Below are 22,537 nucleotides of genomic sequence, written 5' to 3'. Positions count from 1 at the left end.
CGGTTTTAACATCAGTATTAAATGGGGCTGTTCGCCGGAATGGAAAACAGTTTGTGGGGAGGGTCTTTACCTTTTGGGGGAATTATTAATAGTTGCTCAATCCATGAAATGTAAAATACATCTGTTTAGTACTCTTTGACGAGGCAGTTTTTTTCTCCAGACTAGGCCTTTTAGGCATAGCACAGTCCTTTACTTTGCCTGCTTGATAATGATGTGATACTGATGTCTTCTTTTGGTTCTTTTATTTGAAGAAACTTGGGGCAAATCCCATTCCAATAAGTCTGTATGTGATACATCTTTTGGGAGATTCTTCCTATGGATTGGGTTACCTGACTGGTTATCAAAGCTTTTCTTATTTCAACCTAAGTAGACATTTGCTTATACATTAACTGTACTGAATTGTCCTGTCATGTTGGCTAGTCATCCTTTGGCATCACTGCATCCATCTATGATTTGGGGTTTTAACTGTCAGCCCCCTTTGATGACCAAGATAAATTTAACTTCCTCTCTAAATGATTTGATTTTAATTAGAAAATATTTTTGTGTTTTTGTTTCCAGTAATTTATAGCACAAAATTGTATAGATTTTTCAAGTACATTGAAAACAGAGATGTGGCCAAATCAGTTCTGAAGGAGAGGGGTCTTAAGAAGATTAGATTGGGAATAGAAGGTAAGACGTCTTCATTATTTTCTGTTAGTTTTCTTTTGAGAAAACAAGGTTAAAAAAAATTGGATTCCATGTAGAATACTGTTTGAATACTCTGAGAGTCTGCAAATGATTGCTGACCATTTATGAGTAGACCTATAAATAATAAAAATCAGTGTCCTTTATCTGAGACAACACATAGAAGACCATTAAAAACCTGTTGCCGTTGAGTTGATTCTGACTCATAGTGACCCTATAGGACAGTAAAACTGTCCCATAGGGTTCCCAAGGCTGTAGTCTTTACAGAAGTAGACTGTCACATCTTTCTCCTGTGAAGTGGTTGGTGGGTTCAAACCGCTGACCTTTGGGTTAGCAGCTAAGTGCTTAACCACTGTACCACCAGGGTTCCTTACCTTAATGGTACTTATCTCTAAACGGTACTGAATATGCTATTTCAGTCTTTGCATTTCTCAGAAATCTCCAGATTTCCTACATTAAAGACTAATGTATTTTGCACCCTCCTTACTCTAAACCAAAAAAAAAAAAAAAAAAACCCAAACCTGTTGTCACTGAGTCGATTCCAACTCATGGTAATCGTATAGTATAGAGCAGAACTGCCCCATAGGGTTTCCAAAGAGCAGCTAGTGGATTTGAACTGCTGACTTTTTGGTTTGGAGTCTTAGCTCTTAACGACTGCACCACCAGGGCTCCTCCCAAACCCAGGTTCCTCAAAAGAAATCCAATTATTAGAGTACTAAATGTGTTGACTTCCGTGGGAGCTAGATTGGCTTGGTGTGTAAGGGACACTGGGAGGACGGGGTAGAACCTGGATATGTGAGGAGGGATTCTATTTCTGTAGTACCATGTTCACGTTTAGATTTCAGCCCTTTCTACTTAATTATAAGCAGGTAGCTGGGGGGTGGGGTAGGTGTTAACCAAAAATAAAAACAAAAAAATGTTCTGGGTGGCAGCTGGGAAAGCATAAGCAATTCTTGCCTAAATCTTCTCCACACTACAATTCCACTGAAAGATTCCTTTTTTTTTTTTTTCCACCTGCCCTTAATGGAATAACATCTCTCACTCAAGGCTGGGTTCTAAAGGCAGTTGAGGATTGTGGTGGTTTGCTGCTTTATCCAGCAGACCGTATTAGAGATGGCCTCACTCCCATCATAAGGAACCTTGTCCCAAGCTCAATGGAAAGTTCTCTCTGTCAGACTATTTGACTGAGACTTAGATCCAAAAATTCACGGAAAGAAAACCTGAAATAACATTGTTGAATTACAGGGAGTCTAGGACTAAGTGATGAAGTCTTTAATTAGATGGGATTTTGAATGACTCTACCCTTTGCATCCCTGGACAGGAATGGCAGGACAATTGGGAGGACTGGCTCTTATCACTGAAGGTTCAGAAGCCTGGGTTTCCCAGTTCTGTCATTCTGGACATATGTGCAAAATTTTATCTGCAAGATAAAAATCAGCTTGAAAAAAAATACGAGCTTCTCTTCATTTAAATCAAAAACCCAAACCTGTTGCCGTTGAGTTGATTCTGACTCACAGTGACCCTACAGGACAGAGTAGAACTGCCTCACAGGGTTTCCATGGGGCGCCTGGTTGATTTGAACTGCCAGCCTTTTGGTTTAGCAGCCATAGCTCTTAACCACTGTAACACCAGGGCTCCTCTCTTCATTTAATAGAGTGTAATAAATTAAAAGAAAAAAAAAAATTTTTTTTCTTTTAATTTATTTAAGCTCCTTCTGTTCTGACTTGAATCTGTCTTCTAATGTTACCTCCCCCTGTTCTACAGTACAGATCCTCTACTCCAATCGGACTGCCTCAGGGTCTCTTTCACATACCTTATATGTTCTGCCCCTGTAGCTTATCTTATGCCATTCTCTTCTTTGACTAATACTCTCTTTACCTACTTTGCTCTCCCCCTTGTTCCTTCACATCCCAGCCTTGCTCACCCATTAAGATTCAGAAAGCAAGGCCTCCAAAAAAACCTTTTCTGACTTGTTCCTCTTCTGAATTTTTAAAAAATTTTACTGTGTTTTAGGTGAAAGTTTACAGTGGAGATTAGTTTTTCATTCAGAAGTGTATATACAGATTGTTTTGTGACATTGGTTACAGTCCCCACAATGTATCAGCTCTCTCCCCCTTTCCCATTCCACCCTGGGTTTTCTGTGTCCATTTGTCAAGTTTTCCTCTCCCTTCCTGCCTTCTCGTCTTTTAGGCAGCTGCTGCCCATTTGGTCTCATATACACATCCCTCATGTGTGTGATTGTTTTATAGTCCTGTCTAATCCTTTTTTTTTTTTAAATCTTTAGCTGAAAGGTGGACTTTGGGAGTGGCTTCAGTTCTGAGTTAGCAGGGTGTATAGGGGCCATAGTCTTAGGGGTTCCTCCAGTCTCTGTCAGAGCAATAAGTCTCACCTTTTTTTGTGAATTCGAATTTTGTTCTATACTTTTCTCCAGCTCTGTCAGGGACCCTCTGTTGTGATCCCTGTTAGAGTGGTCGGTGGTGGTAGCTGGGCACCATCTAGCTCTTCTGGGCACAGGCTGATGGAGGCATTGGTTCATGTGGTCCATTAGTCCTTTGAACTAATATTATCCTTGTATCTTTGGCTTTCTTCGTTCCTCTTCTGAATTCTTTACACCTCCACCATTGCCTTAACACTTTATCTTATGTGCATACATTTGCTGTTTTGGATGTTCTTTGACTTTATGAACAATTTCATCACCCGTGATAGGCCATAAACGTCGTTAAGGCAGCACTCTGGTATTACAGTTGTTTGATCACGATAACTGCTAAACCATCACGTGCTGAATGAATAGGCTGGTAAATCTGGAAGCTGGGGACAGGCTGTATTATGATTATCTTTTCATATGTGTCTGACTTAGCAATCCAGTTGTAAAAATCTTTTCTGTGGCCTCACTTATGCTCCATTATTCTGTACAGTGATAGTCCCAAAGTACTTGATGACTTTATAGTCTGTAAATTAACTGGTCTTAGCAGCATTTCTTCCACTTTTACAAGTATTTTCCCTTATTTTTAAGGGAAAAAAATGTTACTCGGATATCCAGGGAGAGGTTATCACTTACAGCTGAGATACCCTGATCATTACACTCATTGCTCAAATATTTGCTTAGCACCTGCAGTGTATGTTAGGCACCAGGAATACAGAGACAAAGACACTGTCTTTGCCATGCAGGAATTCACTATTTAGGTGAGAGTCAGCCATTCAAAAGGGCAATCACAGTTTAGTTTAGTGCTGTAGGTATTGTTACAGTAGTAGTGCTATGGAGCAAAGAAGTAAATGATTAGCTCAGTCTGTGGGGAGTCTTTATGTTTTAGGCAGGGAGAAAACAGATTGGAGCTGCAGAGGTTGGGGGGGATGGGGCGGGGGGGGAGGGGTGGAGACGACACCCAGTCAACAGAAAAGTATGTGTAAACGCACCAAGCAAAGCTTAATGTGGTCAGTACATTTGAGAGCTGTAGGATTACTGGGAGATTAAATAGGCTGGAATCAGGTTGTAAAAAAGCCGCCTCATACACTATGTTACGGAGTATGCACCTTCTCCTTTAAGCATTGGGAAACCAATTGGTAGTTTTTAAGCAAGGTCTTTAGAAGGTTTTTAGCCCTACTGATGCCTTTCTCACTTCTACAACATACTCCACACATGGCTAAATATAGTAGCTACCAGTGAAGCCTACAAACATTCCAGTATGCGGTAATCATTAATTGAGCCCCTAGTATGTGAAGCTCTTCTGTCTTTTCCTGATTTTAACTGTTGTCTAACTGTGGCCCGCAGACCAAATCCAGGCCATTGCCTATTTTTATAAATAAAGTTTTATTGGAACACAGACACGCTCGACTTAGAAGTCTGTGTACCTATGGATGCTTTCATTCTACAATGGTGGAGTTGAATCGTTACACTAGAAACCGTATGGCCCATAAAACTGTCTGGCCCTTTACAGAAAACGTTTGCCAGCCCCTGGTGTAAATTGTTGCTCTAGGAAGGAGGGAAGGAATTTCTAAATTCTGGTCTAAATTCTTGCTATAGAAAGGAGGGAAGGAATTTCTCTTAGGAGAAATTGCCTTACTGGTAAATAACTAAAAATTCTCCAAGAATAGGATTGTCCTTACTGGTTGTTATTTTTCAGTGAGTATGATCCAAAGGAAGAAAGTGTAGTTATGAGAAAGCTGCTTTGAAATTGCCAGTGTGAGTAAACTTCTTGATTGAGTTTCCAAGGAGTGGCTGGTGGATTCGAACTGTTGACCTTTTGGTTAGTAGCCAAGCTGTTAACCACTGTACCACTAGGGCTCCTGATTGGGAGTAATAATATTAAAATGATACTAAACCTATTGCCACCGAGTTGATTCTGACTCATAGCGGCCCTATAGGACAGAGTAGAACCACCCCATAGGGTTTCTAAGGCTGTAAATCTTTATGGAAACAGACTGCCACATCCTTCTCCTGTGGAGCAGCTGGTGGATTCGAACTGCTGGCCTTCTGGTTAGCAGCCAATCAGTTTAACCACGGTACCACCAGGGTTCCTTTAAATGATATAAAAAAACAAAAAACCAAGCCCATTGCCATGGAGTCAGTTCCAACTCATAGCAACGCTATAGGACAGAGTAGAACAGCCCCATAGTTTCCAAGGAGCACCTGGTGAATTTGAACTGCCAACCTTTTGGTTAGCAGCTGTAGCTCTCTAACCACTACACCACTAGGTTTCCTTAAAATACTGGCCTTGCTGACTCAGGTGGGGAAATACCCAGAACCAGTGGAACTGGAGAGCTCTACAGATCTTTGTAATTAAAAAAAAAGAAAAAACCCAGAACAATATAAAGAGGAGATTTAGGATTAAGGAAAGAAGGTTAATGTGACAGTAAGTTGTAGTCATGAGGCCAGATAATCTGTGAAGGGAATGGGTCCAGGGATATTAAGGATGTCACAGCTAGAGCCCAAGATCTGCACCAGATTACAGACCATTGTATTGCAGACCCATCCCCTCATACTCCCACTTTAAGAATGTATTCTAGCAGTTGGTGTACTGAGTAGCTGATAGGATGTGAATTACATCAGTAGGACTTGGGTTTCTGGTTTTTGAATTGATGATTAGGTGGATGGAATGTTGGTTTTCCTTCCTTAATTTCCATTTGTACAGGATTTACGGTCGAAAAATTCTCTAGGCTAAATTGGGTGAGAAATCCTCAGTTTTTAAAAACTTTCTCTCCTCCAGGATATCCTACCTACAAAGAAAAAGTAAAGAAAAGGCCTGGGGGCCGTCCAGAAGTGATTTACAACTATGTCCAAAGACCCTTTATTCGAATGTCCTGGGAGAAGGAAGAAGGAAAGAGTCGGCATGTAGACTTTCAATGTGTAAAGAGTAAATCTATTACCAACCTTGCAGCAGCTGCCGCAGACATTCCCCAGGACCAGCTGGTAGTCATGCATCCAACTCCACAGGTGGATGAGCTGGATAGTCTCCCTATCCATCCCCCTTCTGGCAACAATGACCTTGATCCTGATGGACAGAATCCAATGCTGTGATGCTGATGTTCCTTTGAAACCATAGCATGTTCCTCTTCACAGTGACGTTGTACTCTCCTCATTCTGCACTGCAAGGCCACTCTTGTTCGTTGTGAGATGCACATAACAAATGTTTAGGATATTGCAGTGTAGGCTTTTTTAAAGACCAAAGGTAGCTGAATGGTTTTTTAAACTGAGTACAACTCTAGCATCCTGAGGTTCCAGTTACATAAATGTATTTGTTTACCAGTAGGTTTGTGAAATTGGTTCTTTGTATGGGGACAGTCCTTTTTCACACATCTAGATCTTTTCAGAAGTGGTGGAAATTGGCAGCTGGGGTACCTTCAGTCTAGACTGATACTGGTCACACCCCAGGGAAAACGCTGGATATTATATAGTTGCACTTTATAAATGGTGGTTAAATGGAGCTATTCAAGCCATTTTTATAGTTGTGATGCACAGTATAACTTAAGTGCTTCTATCCAAGTGTCCCTCCGGTAAGATGTGTGTAGTTTGCTGCCCACTGATGAGCATTTATCATTGGGCTTATCTGAATGATTAGGATGAGATTCCATGCCCGTATCTTAGCAGTTCAGATCTCTCCAGTGCTGTTTTCACCCGTTCAGAGCGAGTCACATGCAGGGAGTGAACATCAGAGGTGGTTTATTATCCAGTCTGCCTTACCCTTAATCTGTTCAGATATTTATTTACTAATGAGGTTTTTTTTTTTTCCTTAAGAGTTATAGGGTAGGAAAATGAAGTGTTTGCTCTTCATTTATTAAATGATTGTAAACTCGAGTTTTGCATCAAAATAAAATTCCATTGTTTTAATGTTTCCGACCAACTTTATAACCACCACGCCTAGCTTTTTAGCCTCATGATTAGCAGATTTTCTGTCTTGTTGGTGTCAGCATAACTCGAAATCAAATATCAGTTCAGGGGACTCCGATTTGGTATACGTGTGATGAGGCACTTAGATTCCCTAACGATAAATACACTATAAACCCAAAACAGTATCAGAGCTGAAAAGAGAGCATTTCTAGTCCAACCTGATATGAAGGGCGAAATGACTTTACTGGATCATGTAGTAACCCCTAGTTTCAGGGCCAGTTTCATACACCAGCTCAGCCCTTTTCCCATGCTGCTGTGCGTACTCATGCAAATTATTCATGGCGATATTCTGTGGCCCAGTTCAAAAAGGAATCAGAAATAGGTGTTTGTTTGGGGGCTGGGGTCACTCATTGTTTGAAGCCACACAACTGCCAGTAGTAGTAGAGAGGCCAGTTTGTTATATCTGAACTTGAATTTATAATTTCAGAGGATGTGAAATTTGTGTTTAAGTAGTAACATCTTTGCTGTCACATAAATTAAAATCGCAACAATTTTGAAATTAACTATTATAACAGTACAGCTAAGTTAGTAGCACAGGGAAATCAGGCAAGTCCCAGAACTGATATGAAGGCCAGAAAGACACTGCAAATGTGACTGGCATGGATTGACCCTAAACACCTATTGTAGAAAACAGATGATCCGGCCCTGTAGCATGTAGGATTTTTTTCTAATTATTTGCAATGTGAACAGTATTTATAGAACAAGGGAAACATTTATTAAAAATATTTAACTGTCTAATACATTATACTTTAACCCATATTTATAGTAAGGAATTCTTACAAGGAAGAATAAACAGCTTTATGATACAATTAGTATAAGAAATATCCACATGGGGGACTTCTTTGTAGTGTAAAAACACCATACATCTGAAATGACCATTTGCATATAAAAGCTACCAATGATGCTTCTGTGCACAATGATTAAAAAATTCAACACAAACAGAATCCAAAATATACAATTAATGCAAGCTATCCACAGCTAGCCCAATAATCAATAATGAGGAAACACTGAAGCAGGCTTAGTTCCACTTTGTCTGAAGTTACACATAGTAAGATTGACTTGTATCAATGGCTCTGAGATGGCTTTTATGAAGACAGTACATAAAAGCTGTTCTCTCCTTATCCAATAAGCTTCACAGACTGTAAAACTCCACCAGTAATGCACTTTGATTCTGTAGCTGTTGCCAAAGCAACATGTAGTGTTTACAGCGGCCATGGCAAGTCACTAAAGTCAACAGGGCCACCCAGTCCAGCATCTGCTTCCAAAAGGCTCATGATGACAGCCATTGCTGCTTCATCATTGCTGGGACTACTGGAGCCTTGGTCGTTATCTATCATATCTATACCTATGTGGGGGTTCTCACCTGTGGAGGAGATAAAGACTGATCAGTGATCAAAAATACTAAAGCATGTTTAACTTTATTAAGCAACTCCTAAGTGCGCTTTTACTAAGAAAGTTACATTTAACATTAGGGTGAGAGACACTGCTTCTTAGCGCTGTATTGCCGTAATTTCTGTTTTCCAATGTTGGCATTTTTCAGAGGAAATAACCAACTTTTAAAAAATAAGAACAAAGTGCTTAAAATGCAATAAATATTAAAAGCATTTGAGTTGACCTCATTTAATATTCTGATAAAACCAATTAAGGAGCATGGGTTACAGAAAGACAAATAAGAAGGAAGAGATAAGGAAAAAACCATCTAGAAAGCCAAGCAGAGGAAAAGATGGATGGGATGGAGAAAAGCAAACTTCTCATCACTTAATGATTTTTAATACTCTGAAATGCTTATTGATCCTCCTAGGCTTTACCTCTGAACCTTCAGCGGCTCTCCACCTGAAGAGATTATGTCCCACATTGTGGGAGAAAGCCTGTCCAGGCTTCTGTAGCCTCCTCTTAAGGTCCAGGGACAAACTTGGACCCCCACCAGAATTCAACCATTACAGGAAACTTTGAAGTAGAGATTTTAACAAATGTTAAAGCTTTACTTTGCTCTTATCAAATATAATTAGAACTAGCTTTGTATAATTCTGTTCTTAAAGCTGACTTTATGCCAGATGTTTTGCAAGCTGAGGGCAATGAGATGAATAATGATGCCACTTACCAAGAATAGAAGAGCTATCAGAATATGGATAACCTGGGTTCTCCTGGGCCTGCCCTGGTAGTAGGCCACTGGAAGAAATGTCTGGGGTCCCTCCATTCAAAATCTACAAACAAAAGGAGAAAGGTTTGAAATTTTTCATTCACACAAATGTATTTTCAATAAATATCATGTGCAGTGTCACCAAGAAAATGAAATGTGGGGAAGAGGAAGGTGGGAGGAAAACTTCAAATGGCTTCAGTTTGGAAGATTCCTATTGGATGATTTCAAACAAGGAAGTGTTGGGAATGGTCAGAGTAAGAAAAAACCTCACCCTCAGACTGTTCTGTTCATTCAGTTCAACCCACACAAGCAATTTAAAGACTCTATAAAATCCCAGAAGCATTCAATTACCTCGGATCATGCTGCCCACGTTTCTTTAAGGCCAAGAACTAAACCTCAGTGAGCCCAGCTGGGCAATTCTCCTGCAAGGGAGTAAAACATCTTACAGCTACAGATGTTGCTGAAGAAGCAATAAGTGGGGTTGTTAATAAGCGTGAAGAGACACAGCTCTCAGGAGTCACAAATTAAGAACACACTAGGAGTAAATCTCTTATCACCAGGTACACCACAATAACCTGTGGCTTTTCTTAAAAGGCCACTGAGGTGCGTTAAAAAAGCACCTCATCAAAAGCAGAACTCTAATTCTGTCTCAATATATCCCTTTCCCTACCCGCTTCTTCCCAATTTTCCCCATCCCTCAGCTTCCTTCCCCGGCCTGTCTCATTTTAGAACATCCTCTGAGAAGTATTTGAGCTGTTTTGTGGCTGCTGGATGTCAGAAGGAAACCCTGGTGGTGTAGTGGTTAAGTGCTATGGCTGCTAACCAAAGGGTCAGCAGTTTGAATCCGCCAGGTGCTCCTTGGAAACTCTAGGGGCAGTTCTACTCTGTCCTATAGGGTCGCTGTGAGTCGGAATCGACTCGACGGCACTGGGTTGGGATTTCAGGAGAGGCAGTGATTTCAGGACTTGCCAGTAGGTGGCATCACAACTTGCTTTATCTCTGCAGTTCTCTCAGACCCCTTTACATGATTAAAAATTACTGAGGACTCCGAAGAACTTCTGTTTATGTAGGGTATATTTATCGATACAAAAGAATGCATTAAAAAAAAAAAGTTAACATAAATAACATTTTAATGAAAAAATAACTCCAAAACAAATTAGTAAAAATAGCATTGTTTTATATTTTTGCAAATTTAATGTCTGGCTTAATAGAAGACAGTGGTTTTCTTATCTGCTTCGGAATTCATTCTGTTGTGATATGTTGTTTTGGTTGAAGTACCTGAAGAAAATACTTGACTTCTCACAGATAAGTATTTGATGTATCTTAATAGCTTTTCAGATAATTGTGGTATTCTTCTTTACATCAAAATTCAACAAGTGCCAGATATAAGTCCATCCACATATGAGCAGCTGATATTTGACAAAGGCCCAGTGTCAGTTAATTGGGGAAAAGATAGTCTTTAACAAATGGTGCTGGCATAACTGGATATCCATCTGCAAAAAAATGAAACAGGACCCATACCTCACACCATGCACAAAAACTAACTCCAAATGGATCAAAGACCTAAACATAAAATCTAAAACGATAAAGATCATGGAGGAAAAAATAGGGACAACGTTAGCAGCCTTAATACATGGCATAAACAGAACACAAAACATTACTAAAAATACCAAAGAGAAACCAGATAACTGGGAGCTCCTAAAAATCAAACACCTATGCTCATCTAAAGACTTCACCAAAAGAGTAAAAAGACCACCTAAAGGCTGGGAAAAATTTTTCAGCTACGACATCTCTGACCAGCGCCTGATCTCTAAAATGTACATGACTCTGCTAAAACTCCACCACAAAAAAAAAACCCAATTAAAAAATGGGCAAAGGATATGAACAGACACTTCACTAAAGAAGACATTCAGGTGGCTAACACATACATGAGGAAATGCTCTCGATCATTAGCCATTAGAGAAATGCAAATCAAAACTACAATGAGATTCCATCTCACTCCAACAAGGCTGGCACTAATCCAAAAAACACAAAATAATAAATGTAGGAGAGGCTGTGGAGAGACTGGAACACGTATACATTGCTGGTGGGAATGTAAAATGGTACAACCACTTTGGAAATCGATTTGGCGCTTCCTTAAAAAGCCAGAAATAGAACTACCATATGACCCAGCAATCCCATTCCTTGGAATATATCCCAGAGAAATAAGAGCCTTTACACGAACAGATACATGCACACCCATGTTTATTGCAGCACTGTTTACAATAGCAAAAAGATGGAAGCAACCAAGGTGCCCATCAATGGATGAATGGATAAATAAATTATGGTATATTCACACAGTGGAATACTACACATCAATAAAGAACAGTGGGGAATCTGTGAAACATTTCATGACACGGAGGAACCTGGAAGGCATTATGCTGAGTGAAATTAGTCAGTTGCAAAAGGACAAATATTGTATAAGACCACTATTACAAGATCTTGAGAAATAGTTTAAGCTGAGAAAAACACACTCCTTGTGGTTACGAGAGGGGGGAGGGAGGGAGGGAGGGTGGGAGAGAGGTGTATTTACTAAATAGATAGTAGACAAGAACTACTTTAGGTGAAGGGAAGGACAATACTCAACACAGTGTTGGTCAGCACAACTGGACTAAACCAAAGCAAAGCAGTTTCCTGAATAAACTGCTTCGAAGGTCAGCGAAGCAGGGGCAGGGGTTTGGGGACCATGGTTTCAGGGGACATCTAAGTCAATTGGTATAATCTATTAAGAAAACATTCTGCATCCCACTTTGAAGAGTGGTGTCTGGGGTCTTAAATGCTAGCAAGCAGCCATCTAAGATGCATCAATGAGTCTCAACCCACCTGGATCAAGGGAGAATGAAGAACACCAAGAACACATGATAACGAGCCCAAGAGGCAGAAAGGGCTACATGAACCAGAGACTACGTCATCCTGAGACCAGAAGAACTAGATGGTGCCCAGCCACAACCGATGAACTGCCCTAACAGGGAACACAACAGAGAACCCCTGAGGGAGCAGGAGAACAGTGGGATGCAGACCCCAAATTCTGATAAAAAGACCAGACTTAATGGTGTGACTGAGACTAGAAGGACCCTGGTGGTCATGGCCCTCAGACCTTCTGTTGGCCCATGACAGGAGCCATCCCCGAAGCCAACTCTTCAGACATGGATTGGACTGGACAATGGGTTGGAGAGGGATGCTGCTGAGGTGTGAGCTACTTGGCTCAGGTGGACACTTGAGACTATGCTGGCATCTCCTGCCTGGAGGGGAGATGGGAGGGTAGAGGGGCTTAGAAGCCGGCAAAATGGTCACGAAAAGAGAGAGGGGAGGGAGGGAGCAGGCTGTCTCATGGCGGGGGGGCAGTAATTGGTAATATGTACCAAGGTGTATGTAAGTTTTTATGTGAGAGACTGATTTGATTTGTAAACTTCTACTTAAAGCACAATAAAAATTATTTTTTAAAAAATTCAGCAAGTGGAAGTTTCTTAAAGGTTAGTTGCAATGTGGAATCTGAAACCATATCAGTGAATTTTTTGTCCTCTGTTATGTTAAAATCCATTGATGTATCTTGGCACTTAGATCTTTTCTGAAACATCTTGTCATTTGGACAATTTTGATTCACTGAGTTAGCAGACCTTCCAAATTATACAACATAACATCACTTTTGTTAATATCACCTGTGTCATCAGAAAAATCTTAAGTTTGGGGAAGCTGTTGAGCTCAAAGTGACAGTTATAATTGTAATTTTTCCTTGAAAGCTCAGATTTTATCACTGGCAATAAGTACTATCACTCACTTTCCTTGAGATGATAGGTTTGCTTCGCTCATTTTCAAGAAGAGGTATGGTAAATACTCAATTCTGAATAACCATAGTTTGCCACAGTAGAAGGTGGCCCATGAGAAAAGCAGCTGGTTCAGCTCACCAGTTAAACAACTGCACGCGTGCTTCTCCTCAGGCCACCCATCACGGTTCGGCTTGTAGCACAAGCGCTTCAGGCATACTTCCCATTTTGCCAGAGACAATATTAAAAAGATGTGTACACAAGGATTTTATAAAAGTAAGGATTTTCACTGCTTCATTAGGGGCATTCTGAAATGAAACTGGTTTTAAAATATTTTTAACAGTGTGTAGCAGTGAAGAGTCCCATGACCACTAGTATGGTCTTGATTTGTGCCAAAGCACCAACAGTTTTACCCAACATTGTTTTTGTACTATCAGTGTACATGTTAACACAGTGAAAAAAAGTAATGCCATAGCATTACTACGAAAATAGTTTTGACTCTGCAGGCCCCTGGAAGGGTTTGGGGGCCCACCCAGAAGACCATGAACCACACTCTGAGAACTGCTGCTTTATCTGAATCTGCCTTAGTGCTTCTGGATGTCCAGGCTCTCCTGGGACCTAGTGAGGCTCGCCTGGCCTCCCTTTTTAGCTTAATCCTGACTGAAACAGCTGGCAGGCTAAATGGCTTGTTTCTGGACGTGCCAAATTTGAAAGTGACTGGGAAGGGCTAGGAACGTTGGGCCACCTTTCCTCTTGTGAGTCTGGTGCACAGTTTGATTTTGCTGTCATGTTTAACTCCATCTTGTTTAGAATGCTCTTCTTAAAAGTCCTGCTGCTGAAAACTCATAAGAGGATATATCCAGAATTTCTTCTCCCAGATCCATTTTTATAAGCCCAAAGAAAGGGAAAAAATTGTCATAAATGCCTCAGAAATACTTGGGGCTTTGTGATGCAGAACACATTTTGAATCTCTGGCAGCTGCTGATGTGGAAAGCATCAGAAGAGACTGAACTGTAGGTTGGTAACCACACTTACTAACAAATGATGGGCCAATCATTTAACACTGGGCGTCTAGATTTTGCCACTTAATAAAATTGTGAGGATCAGGTGAGAGAATGTACACGGAAGTCTCCTGAGGCATACTGAAGCGCTATACTGGAGTGATAGCCTTTCAAAACAGAGTACAGGTAGTCCCCCACTAACAGCATATTCGAATTATGATGGCCATCTGTAGTTTTTTTGTACATCTAAGTAATGTGTACTACATACAGTGTTGCAGCACAGAATTCTTAGATGTTCATTCACAGATGTTCAAAGATCAGATTTATAAAGATACTGATAATAAAAGGCAATACCAATGAAAACTTAAAAAACCAACTTAAAACGGAGCTGTCAGAATGGACTACCTGTAGTAGGATTTTTGGTAATACCAAGAAGTCAAGAGCCTAAGAGTTGAGTTGAGAAGCAGAAGAGAGACCACCCTAAGAAGATGGTGAATTCAATATGGGAGGAAAGACCCAGGACGCTGCAACAGGAGAACAGAGCTAAGAGCAAAGCCTGCGAGCAGTGGATAGGGATACCTAGTACAGACTTCATCAAACGGTATTTTCTGTATCGTCACTAAAGGCTGATTACTTTCACATATATTATTGCATCTAATGCTCACTTAATCTTGGAGGGAGGTATTGTCAGCCCCGTTATAAAAAACAAAAAACTAAGGCTTAAAAATTATACAAGGTCACATAACCAGCCCATGGCAAAGCCAGGCTTCCAACCCAGGTCTCTGTTACTTTGTGTTCTTATGCATTAATTTACTGACTTTCAAACCTTTGGAGGGGGAGCAAAACCCTTTTTTAAATAGAAATTTTTGAAGGAGATTCATACACAAAACAAGTAAAGCTGCCCTGGTAGAAGCAGCAGCCTTGATCTTGCCCTTTCTCACCAAGTGCCCTGCTCTTATCCCACCACACAGCACCACAGCTCCTGGCAACCTGAGTCTCTGAGGAGCCTGGGTTTGGAAACTCCTGCCCTACATTTGGAGCCCCGATGGCACAGTGGTTAAGACCTTGGCTGCTAACCAAAAGGTCAGCAGTTCGAATCCACCAGCCACTTCTTGGAAACCCCATGCAGCAGTTCTCTGTCTTATAGGGTCCCTATGAGTTGGAAGTGACTTGACAGCAACGGGTTCAGGCCCTGTATTTTATTTGATACAGTTTGTGCCCCAGGAATCCCACCTATGTAAATTACTAATATTCTCTATATGTTTTGGGAGATGAGGGAGGAGGGCTTCCTGTGCAAAGATGCTGGCCCTTGGGCTGTCCTAACCTATGTTAATATTGGGCACTATAAATAGGTTTATGGCTGACAGTTAACATGAGCCTAGGCTTGCACATTGTCTGGAAAAGATGAAAATGTGTATGGTTTCTAAACCTATTTATACTTTAGTCTTCTAGCCAGCTTCTCATGTGGGCAGATCCCTGGGTATTCTGCAGCTGCAAAACCATGGCCTAACTTCCAAAGCACTGCTAGTGGTACTGCTGTTTCCAGTGCCTGCCCTAAACACTAAGAATATTTTCTCCCTTGAAAGCTGCTGGCAGAGAACAAGATAATTTTCTGGGTGGAGTGCTCACTAATCCTTCCCTCATGGGAGCCCTTGAATTGCTCCCTCAATGCAATGGACTGACAGCTCCCCATTCTTTAAGAGCATTCTCCTTCTGCCTTACCCCACACACAAGGACTAAATCCTGAGGATGCCAGCATGCCTCCCTTGCTCTACCAGTGTGCTCTGTGCCCAGACTCACACAGATGCATTTACTTCAAGGAGGAAAACAGGGCCCAACTTCCTTCTGCAGCAGGAGCCTTCCACCTTCACTAGGGTTCAATCACAATTGTAATTATATACTCCTCGTACATTGCAGCATATGGCCAAGAGGCTCTGGGTTAAGAAGGGCCTTAGTCTAAGTGTCATCAGCCTTACCTTCTTCCCTCCTGGAGAAGAAGCATCAGGCGGAGGTGTACTAGTGATGTTCAATGGGCTGGAGCCACAGCTGGAAGGCGATGACCCTCTTATCCTGTCAAAGAATATTAAGAAGAGTGAGTTACACTGTCTTTTCTTTTTTCAATGGAATGTGTTTTGTTGAAGGGTGGGAGTGAGGATTTAGAACAAGTGTTGGCAAACTTTTTCTGTAAAGGGCCAGATACGTAAGTAATTTAGTCTTTGTGGATCACACAGTCTGTTACAACTACTCAACTCTGCTACTGTAGTTTGAAAGCAGCCAGACAATACGTAAATGAATGGGTGTGTTTGTGTTCCAATAAAACTTTATTTACAAACACAGGTGGTGAGCTGGATTTGGTCCACAGGCCCTTGATCTAGAATGCAGATCCTGAAATCAAGCATCTCACTGACAAAACCCTTGGATAGGGTCTGGATTTCAGGTTGGTGAATTTCAAGTAAGTGGCCAGAGATATACTTCCTCATAGAACCTTGATCTCACAGTTGGAGAGAGCCTTGGAAGTTCAACCTCAATCTTTGATACCATAAACTGAAATCCACAGCAAATGATTTATCCTTTTCCCTACAAACACTGTTCGGCTAGTATATTACTTTTAGGAAATGCAAGGTTTCAGGCCCAGGGTGGCTCAGTCACACCTAGAACATAGTGTTGTAAGCCCATTCAGCCTCTAAGGCAGCAGGTGACAAAAAATGGGTCCAGGCCTTTCTCGGCTAGCTTATCTCTCAGAATAGTAGGTATATAGAAGAAATAAACTTAGAATATAAATCCACATAAACTCTTGTCAAGGCTTAAGGAAAGGAAGCCATGACTTGGCACTGGAGCCAGAGTTTATGGAGAGAATGGCGGCAGCTGTGTGACTGCCAGGCTCTCAACTCCTACCTGGATGATTGCAGCTCTTGGGTCACCCGGAAACCCATCCTCTACTGCCCAGCAGTCTTCTGGCTCTTGACCTGTACTGCCTAATTCTGTAGATCTGTGGGCAAACAAGTTCTCTCTCTCTCTTGGATTATAAGCTCCTCAAGGTCATGATACAACTACTATATTTTTATGCAAATTTTTATGTGCACCGTCTACATTTTTTGCCAATCATGCCCTCCCCGCCGAGGTATTTTCATAAGCATGCTATGCTAATTTTTTTTCACAACATATACTATGCACTCTTAGCCCACACAGATAGCTACTAATTGCTAACTGAAAAATTGCTGAGTGTCTCCCACCTTTTCTTACAAATGTCTATAAAACTACTGTTTTCCCAGGTTCTTTATCTTGAAACTACATTTTCATCATTTCATCTTCAATATCTAGCCAGTCTTAAAATTATTGATTTCTCTTTTGAAAGGCATCATCACTGCAGAGCACCTTTATCACCCTACTGCAACCCAGCTTCCACAGTGCTTAACACAGGACTCAGAACACCTGCTCAGCATCCTACAGTGATTAGGGTCTTACAGTTTCTTTCAGTCCAAACTGCTCAGCATCACTTCTTGGAATTCTTAGCAATCTCCCATCATAGCTCTGTGTCTGCTTCCTACAAAGAGGCTGCCCAGTTAGGTGGCCTGCTCCTTGACCCTCAACCAGCGACCCACATGCTCTCTCAGGTGTGTGCCTGGCTTTTCAGGAGGGAACGCCCACCCTTACCACAGGCCCCACCTGCCCTTTAAGACTGGGCTCAAACCCTTGTTTGCCTCAGCCCATGCACTCTCCTGTTCATAAAGCGAATAGACTTCTCTCCTCAAAGATTATAACATCCTTGAAGTCAAGGACTTTTTCATACTGTTCTTTGATGGTCTCAAGCAAAACACACAGCAGGCAGTGACTGGTCAGAACCTGATTATCACTGCACACTCCCCTCCCCTCACCTCTCCTTCCAGAAGCAGAGCCAGGCAGCCACATCCATCAATCCTATGGGGTAAGAACAGAACTGAGCTACCACTAGGCAAAGAACCTTACCTGGCCAGCTAGAAAACAGACCAGCCTCCCATTCTCCTGAAAGAATCGATCCAGTGGCAGAAGGGAATATTAGTCATTTTCTCCCCCTTTTCTATGATTATGTTCCATTACATTTTGTATTCTCAAACTCAAATGGACTTACAGTAACTGCTTCCGTCCCAGTGACATAAAGATTTCTAACAATTTTTGAGCATTTGTTCTGTTTAGGTACTTTCATGAGGTCCCTCCCAATCCTAACACAATCCATGGAAGATAGATATTGCCTCCCTTTTATGGTTTAAGCCAACAGAAATCAAGATGTTAAGTGAAGCTCTCAAGCACACACAGCCGAAGAGGCATGCTCTGGATTCAAACCTAGGTGGGCCTGCTTCCAATCTCCTCCTCTTTCAAATGGGAGGGAAAACTCTTACAAGATAGCTGCCTCCATCAGCAACTGATCTGCTTAGTTTCTATTACTAAGCCAAGGCAGCTTTTTGACTGAAAGAGGCTAATATTTTGTTACGCCCCAAATGGCTGGCAGTTTGTAGCTCTACTCCTGCAGTCCTATAATGGTGTTAAGCTCTACTCCTGCAGTCCTATAATGTTAGTATACATCTATTCTCACTGGGAAGCTCCTTGAATCATACTCGACATTTTAAGAAAGCTGAGCCTCTGAAAGAGCTCCCTTTAATTCTGCCCCATTTTTGGTTTAAGCCTCTTCGGTTTCTCAACATTGGCACTATTGACATTTTGGGCCAGATACTTCTTCACTGTGGGGGCTGTCCAATGCATTGTAGGGTATTGAGCTGCATCCCTGGTCCCTATCCACTGAACATTTAGCAGCAGTTTCCCACCCAGTTTTGACAACCAAAAATGTCTCCACTGGAAAATATCTCCTGGGGAACAAAACTGCCCCAGGTTGAGAACTGTTGGTCTAAGGGAGCAAAGTAGAAGGTGTGACTTACCTGTGAATTTCCATGATTTCCTCAGCAATCATTCGACCTATTTTTCCTGCTCCAGCCCTGGTTCCCCCTGGGATCCCTGGAACAGTGGGGTGGGTCCTCTTTGGGCCACCTACAACAAAAGAATGTGAGAGTGGGAAAGAAGAAAACTAAGGAAGAAATGCTATTATGTGTAAAATTAAAACCAGTTCATCCCATAACCCACTTGAAGTTCAACCTCACAGCTTGTCAGGAAGTGGGGCTAGAAGGCATTCCAGCAGGGAAAGGCTCAAGTGTCCTTCCAGGATCAGACACAAAAGCGATGACATGAAGCTCTAATTCTCTTCATGCACTCAATGAAACGTTTACCAAGTACCAGTGTTTCACACACTGTACTACATACCAGGGTTACAGAGAAACAGGTCAGCATCCCTGCCCTCAAGAAGCTCATGGTCAAATGGGGAGACATACAAGATGAATAATGGCTGGAGCAAAGTGTGATAAACTTGACAGGTAAGCATGCGACACCTAACTCATCCAAGAACAGATGCAGCTTCCGGCAAGAGATTAACTCTGAGCTGTCTTGAAGGAACAGTATACATTAGCTTGGAAGAGTGGTAAAGAGGGGAAAGCATTCCAGGCACAGTGACCAGCATGTGCAAAAACACTGAGGCAGGACAAAACTCGAGATACTACTCCAAGGAATTCATCATGATGGATGATGAGGGGGTGACAGATGAAACTGGAGAAGTGGGCACCAATCACATCATGAAGGGCCTTGGGTGCCACACTAAAGGGTTTGGACAATACTCTAGGAGAGGTTAAGGAGTGCCACCGGACTTTACAAAGACAAGGCCCTGAGTTAGATCTGGGTTATCAGAAAGTCCACTGCATGAGGAAGTAACTGTAGAGGCAGGTAGGGGGTAGGGAGGGTGACACTAGAGTGAGGAAGTTATCAGCAACAATCCAGGCAACAGCTGAGGAGGGCAAAGCAGCAGCCGCAGCAGCAGCAGTGATGGGAGCATTGAGGAGAAGGGACAGGATTTCCTGTGCAGGTATGATGGGGAGAACTAGGAGTTGAGATTTCTGGCTGAAACAACCAACTAGATGGGGAAGCGCTGAGAATCAGTTTGGGAGATGCTGAATTTCAGGTGCCTCTGGGACTCCAGGTGGCTCTGTCCAGGAGGAAGTTATGGAAACAGATCTGGAACTCAGGAGAGAGACTGGGCTGGAGATGTGACTGTGGGAGTCATCACGGGAGAGGTGGGGACTTAAGCCATGCAAGCAGGTACAGCCCCAAGTAAGAAGGAGTAGAGTACGGAGAGCAGGGGCCCCGCTGGGCATGACACACACCCCAATGCCAGCAGACACCCTATTCCCAACCACAGAGCCAGTGACAGTCACCAAAGAGCACTTCACATCACAGGCACTGGGCGGCACAGGAGGAAGGAGGAGTTTGCTATTTCAAGGGCTTCCAGGGTCCAGGCAGCCTCAGGAAAAGTGAAAAAGAGTTCCCAGTATTCCAGGCTCAACAGAAAACTGAGATGACAGCATCCTTAGTACTCATGGGCAAATCAGCACAGCATCCCTTTGAGGCCTCCCTTGTTCCATGGAATATGGTGGCAGGGGGCCCAGAATACTTGCGGGAGGGTACGTGGCCACAAGCAGCTCTCAGTGGGCCAGCCCGGCACCCAGCAGAGCATACTTACCTTCTCCAGAGGGCAGCATGCTGTCCATGCTGTGGGGGGATGCTGTGAGCTGCGGGAAGGTTGGGTCACCGCCTTCCAGGACGTTGGCTCTGTGAACATCCCAGCAATAAGGAAACGTGAGTCAGACCTGCTCAGAACCAAGCATTTTTACCTTTGGCCAAGGTGTCCAGTGTCCAGAAAATAAAGTATCTGTCTGAGTAGCTGAACAGGTCTCCTTGCTGTTTGGTAGCATGATGGATAGCATCCCGGCCTTTGGCCTCACTACCTGCCTGGGCCTTCCTATTCCGTGTGGGGAGCAGTCCAGCAGAGGTGGGGGCTGCAGCAGCCCACCACACTGCTACAGCACCTCCTGCCTTGCCAACCTGCAGCACACCCGACTCCAGCCCCTAGCTCAGCTCCAACCAGAGATGGGCATTTGGACACTGTGGGGAAGGAGATGTGGGCCACAGGCCTGGCCAAAGAGGAGGTGCCTTCCCTCGCCCATCTCTCCCAGCAGAGGTAGCCTTTGAGGCAGCATTCTAGCTGCCTGTGCTCAGGCCACCAGCCTGATGGGCACAGACACCTACCCATCCTCAGCCAAGGCCAGGATGAGATGGGGCCTGTATGAGCCTTTCATGGATTGTCAACCCCTCCCTACAGAGCAGTAAAAGTGGATGCCCAATGTGAAGGGCCTGCAGAATTCAAAGGTTGACAGCTTTCTCTGGGAGAAAATATCGCTGTTTCAGGGAAGTTGAGGCCTGCATGGTATGAGCACTGAGGCTTGTCCTTGGCCAATCCTCAGACTTTACAGGATATTAACATGGTAGCATTAAAGAATGTGATACCAGCTGTTGCCTGTACCCCCTTCCCCTGGTAAGGAGCCCAAGGCATCTCTCTTTAAAGCAAGGGAGTTTCTGATATAGAAAAAACACTTACAAAACAACAGTGTTGGTGGAGACAATGTATTCTACTTCCTTGGTCCAAGGGTTCATGAAACTGAACCATCGACTCCTTAATGTGATGAAAGAACCATCTTTGATCTTAAACTTATAACAATTAGTCGTAATCTTTTCTCTTGTCTGTAAAACTGAAAATACAAAGAAACCATGAACATTGTTGTTTCCTCAGACCAATGTAAGAGACAGGAAGCCCAACACTAAGTCCTTAAGGCACCCAGGCTCCCAATGCCATCACTCTTTGATAAGCCAAGGGAGTAGAGGTCAATACCTCAGGGAACTGGTAGTTTCTGAGGGTCTAACTCAGAGCCTTTCAATTCACTTGTGAATCTGTCACTATTTTACAGAATCGAAGAAACTAAGGATCCAGGTAATAACTGACTCCATCCTAGAAAGCTAACTGGAATCACCTACAAAGTGTACTTTGTTGAATGAGAGGCACTGTCCAAAGGGCTGTGTTCTTCCCCACCGTAAAGCTTGTGGACAGTACAGCATTTATGGACATCAGACCCATAGGGTCACTCGCCTATTCAAACCTCATTCTTTCATGTAACAGACATGTAATGGGCACTTTCATGTGCCAGGCACTGGAACAGGCGAAGAGACAGGAAGAGACTCCTGCCCTCAAGAAGCAGAGTGAGAGAAGGCTACAGAGAGAGGTGATCAGAGCTTGAGGAAAGAACACAAGTTTGCCAAGGGAAGGAGGCAGGGCCTGGTAGGGCAGGAAATGGCGAAATGGTCAGTGTGGGGGAATATGAGGCCTCTGGTGGCAGGGATGGGAGGGGAAACTGAGGAGGTGGGTAGAGCTAAAAGATGGAGGGTGTTGAATGCTTGTCAAAGGTGTTTGGGCTTGATTCTGCAGGCAGGAGGTTTTTAGCTAGGGATGTGACATTGTTGGCTGTGTCTACAGGAGAATAAATGGGATAGCTGTGTCTACAGGAGGATAAATGGGATGGCTGTGTCTACAGGAGGATAAATGGGATGGCTGTGTCTA

General features: G+C 42.8%; 2 protein-coding genes across 18 annotated transcripts in view; one reads left to right on the top strand and one right to left on the bottom strand.

Moving 5' to 3' along the window:
* The window catches only part of BTBD10 (BTB domain containing 10), a 73,724-nt gene extending 66,221 nt beyond the window's left edge, over positions 1 to 7,503 (top strand). For all 3 annotated transcript variants that reach the window (XM_049890470.1, XM_049890469.1, XM_049890471.1), the window contains 2 exons: positions 559 to 669; positions 5,889 to 7,503. In XM_049890470.1, the coding sequence (XP_049746427.1) occupies positions 559 to 669; positions 5,889 to 6,199 (422 nt within the window). In that variant the 3' untranslated portion in view covers positions 6,200 to 7,503. The remainder of the gene's footprint in view (positions 1 to 558; positions 670 to 5,888) is intronic.
* A 327-nt stretch (positions 7,504 to 7,830) lies between these two features.
* BMAL1 (basic helix-loop-helix ARNT like 1) overlaps positions 7,831 to 22,537 on the bottom strand; it is a 116,055-nt gene continuing 101,348 nt past the window's right edge. For all 15 annotated transcript variants that reach the window (XM_049890459.1, XM_049890455.1, XM_049890456.1 and 12 more), the window contains 6 exons: positions 21,524 to 21,674; positions 20,609 to 20,697; positions 18,924 to 19,032; positions 15,990 to 16,083; positions 9,171 to 9,273; positions 7,831 to 8,432 (listed from right to left, as the gene is read on the bottom strand). In XM_049890459.1, coding sequence (XP_049746416.1) covers positions 8,272 to 8,432; positions 9,171 to 9,273; positions 15,990 to 16,083; positions 18,924 to 19,032; positions 20,609 to 20,697; positions 21,524 to 21,674 — 707 coding nt within the window. In that variant the 3' untranslated portion in view covers positions 7,831 to 8,271. The remainder of the gene's footprint in view (positions 8,433 to 9,170; positions 9,274 to 15,989; positions 16,084 to 18,923; positions 19,033 to 20,608; positions 20,698 to 21,523; positions 21,675 to 22,537) is intronic.

This window comes from Elephas maximus, chromosome 7 (genome assembly GCF_024166365.1).
Source record: "Elephas maximus indicus isolate mEleMax1 chromosome 7, mEleMax1 primary haplotype, whole genome shotgun sequence".
NCBI lineage: Eukaryota > Metazoa > Chordata > Mammalia > Proboscidea > Elephantidae > Elephas > Elephas maximus.
Note: the sequence above shows the minus strand (reverse complement) of the source record. Positions and strands in the feature narration are given on the sequence as shown.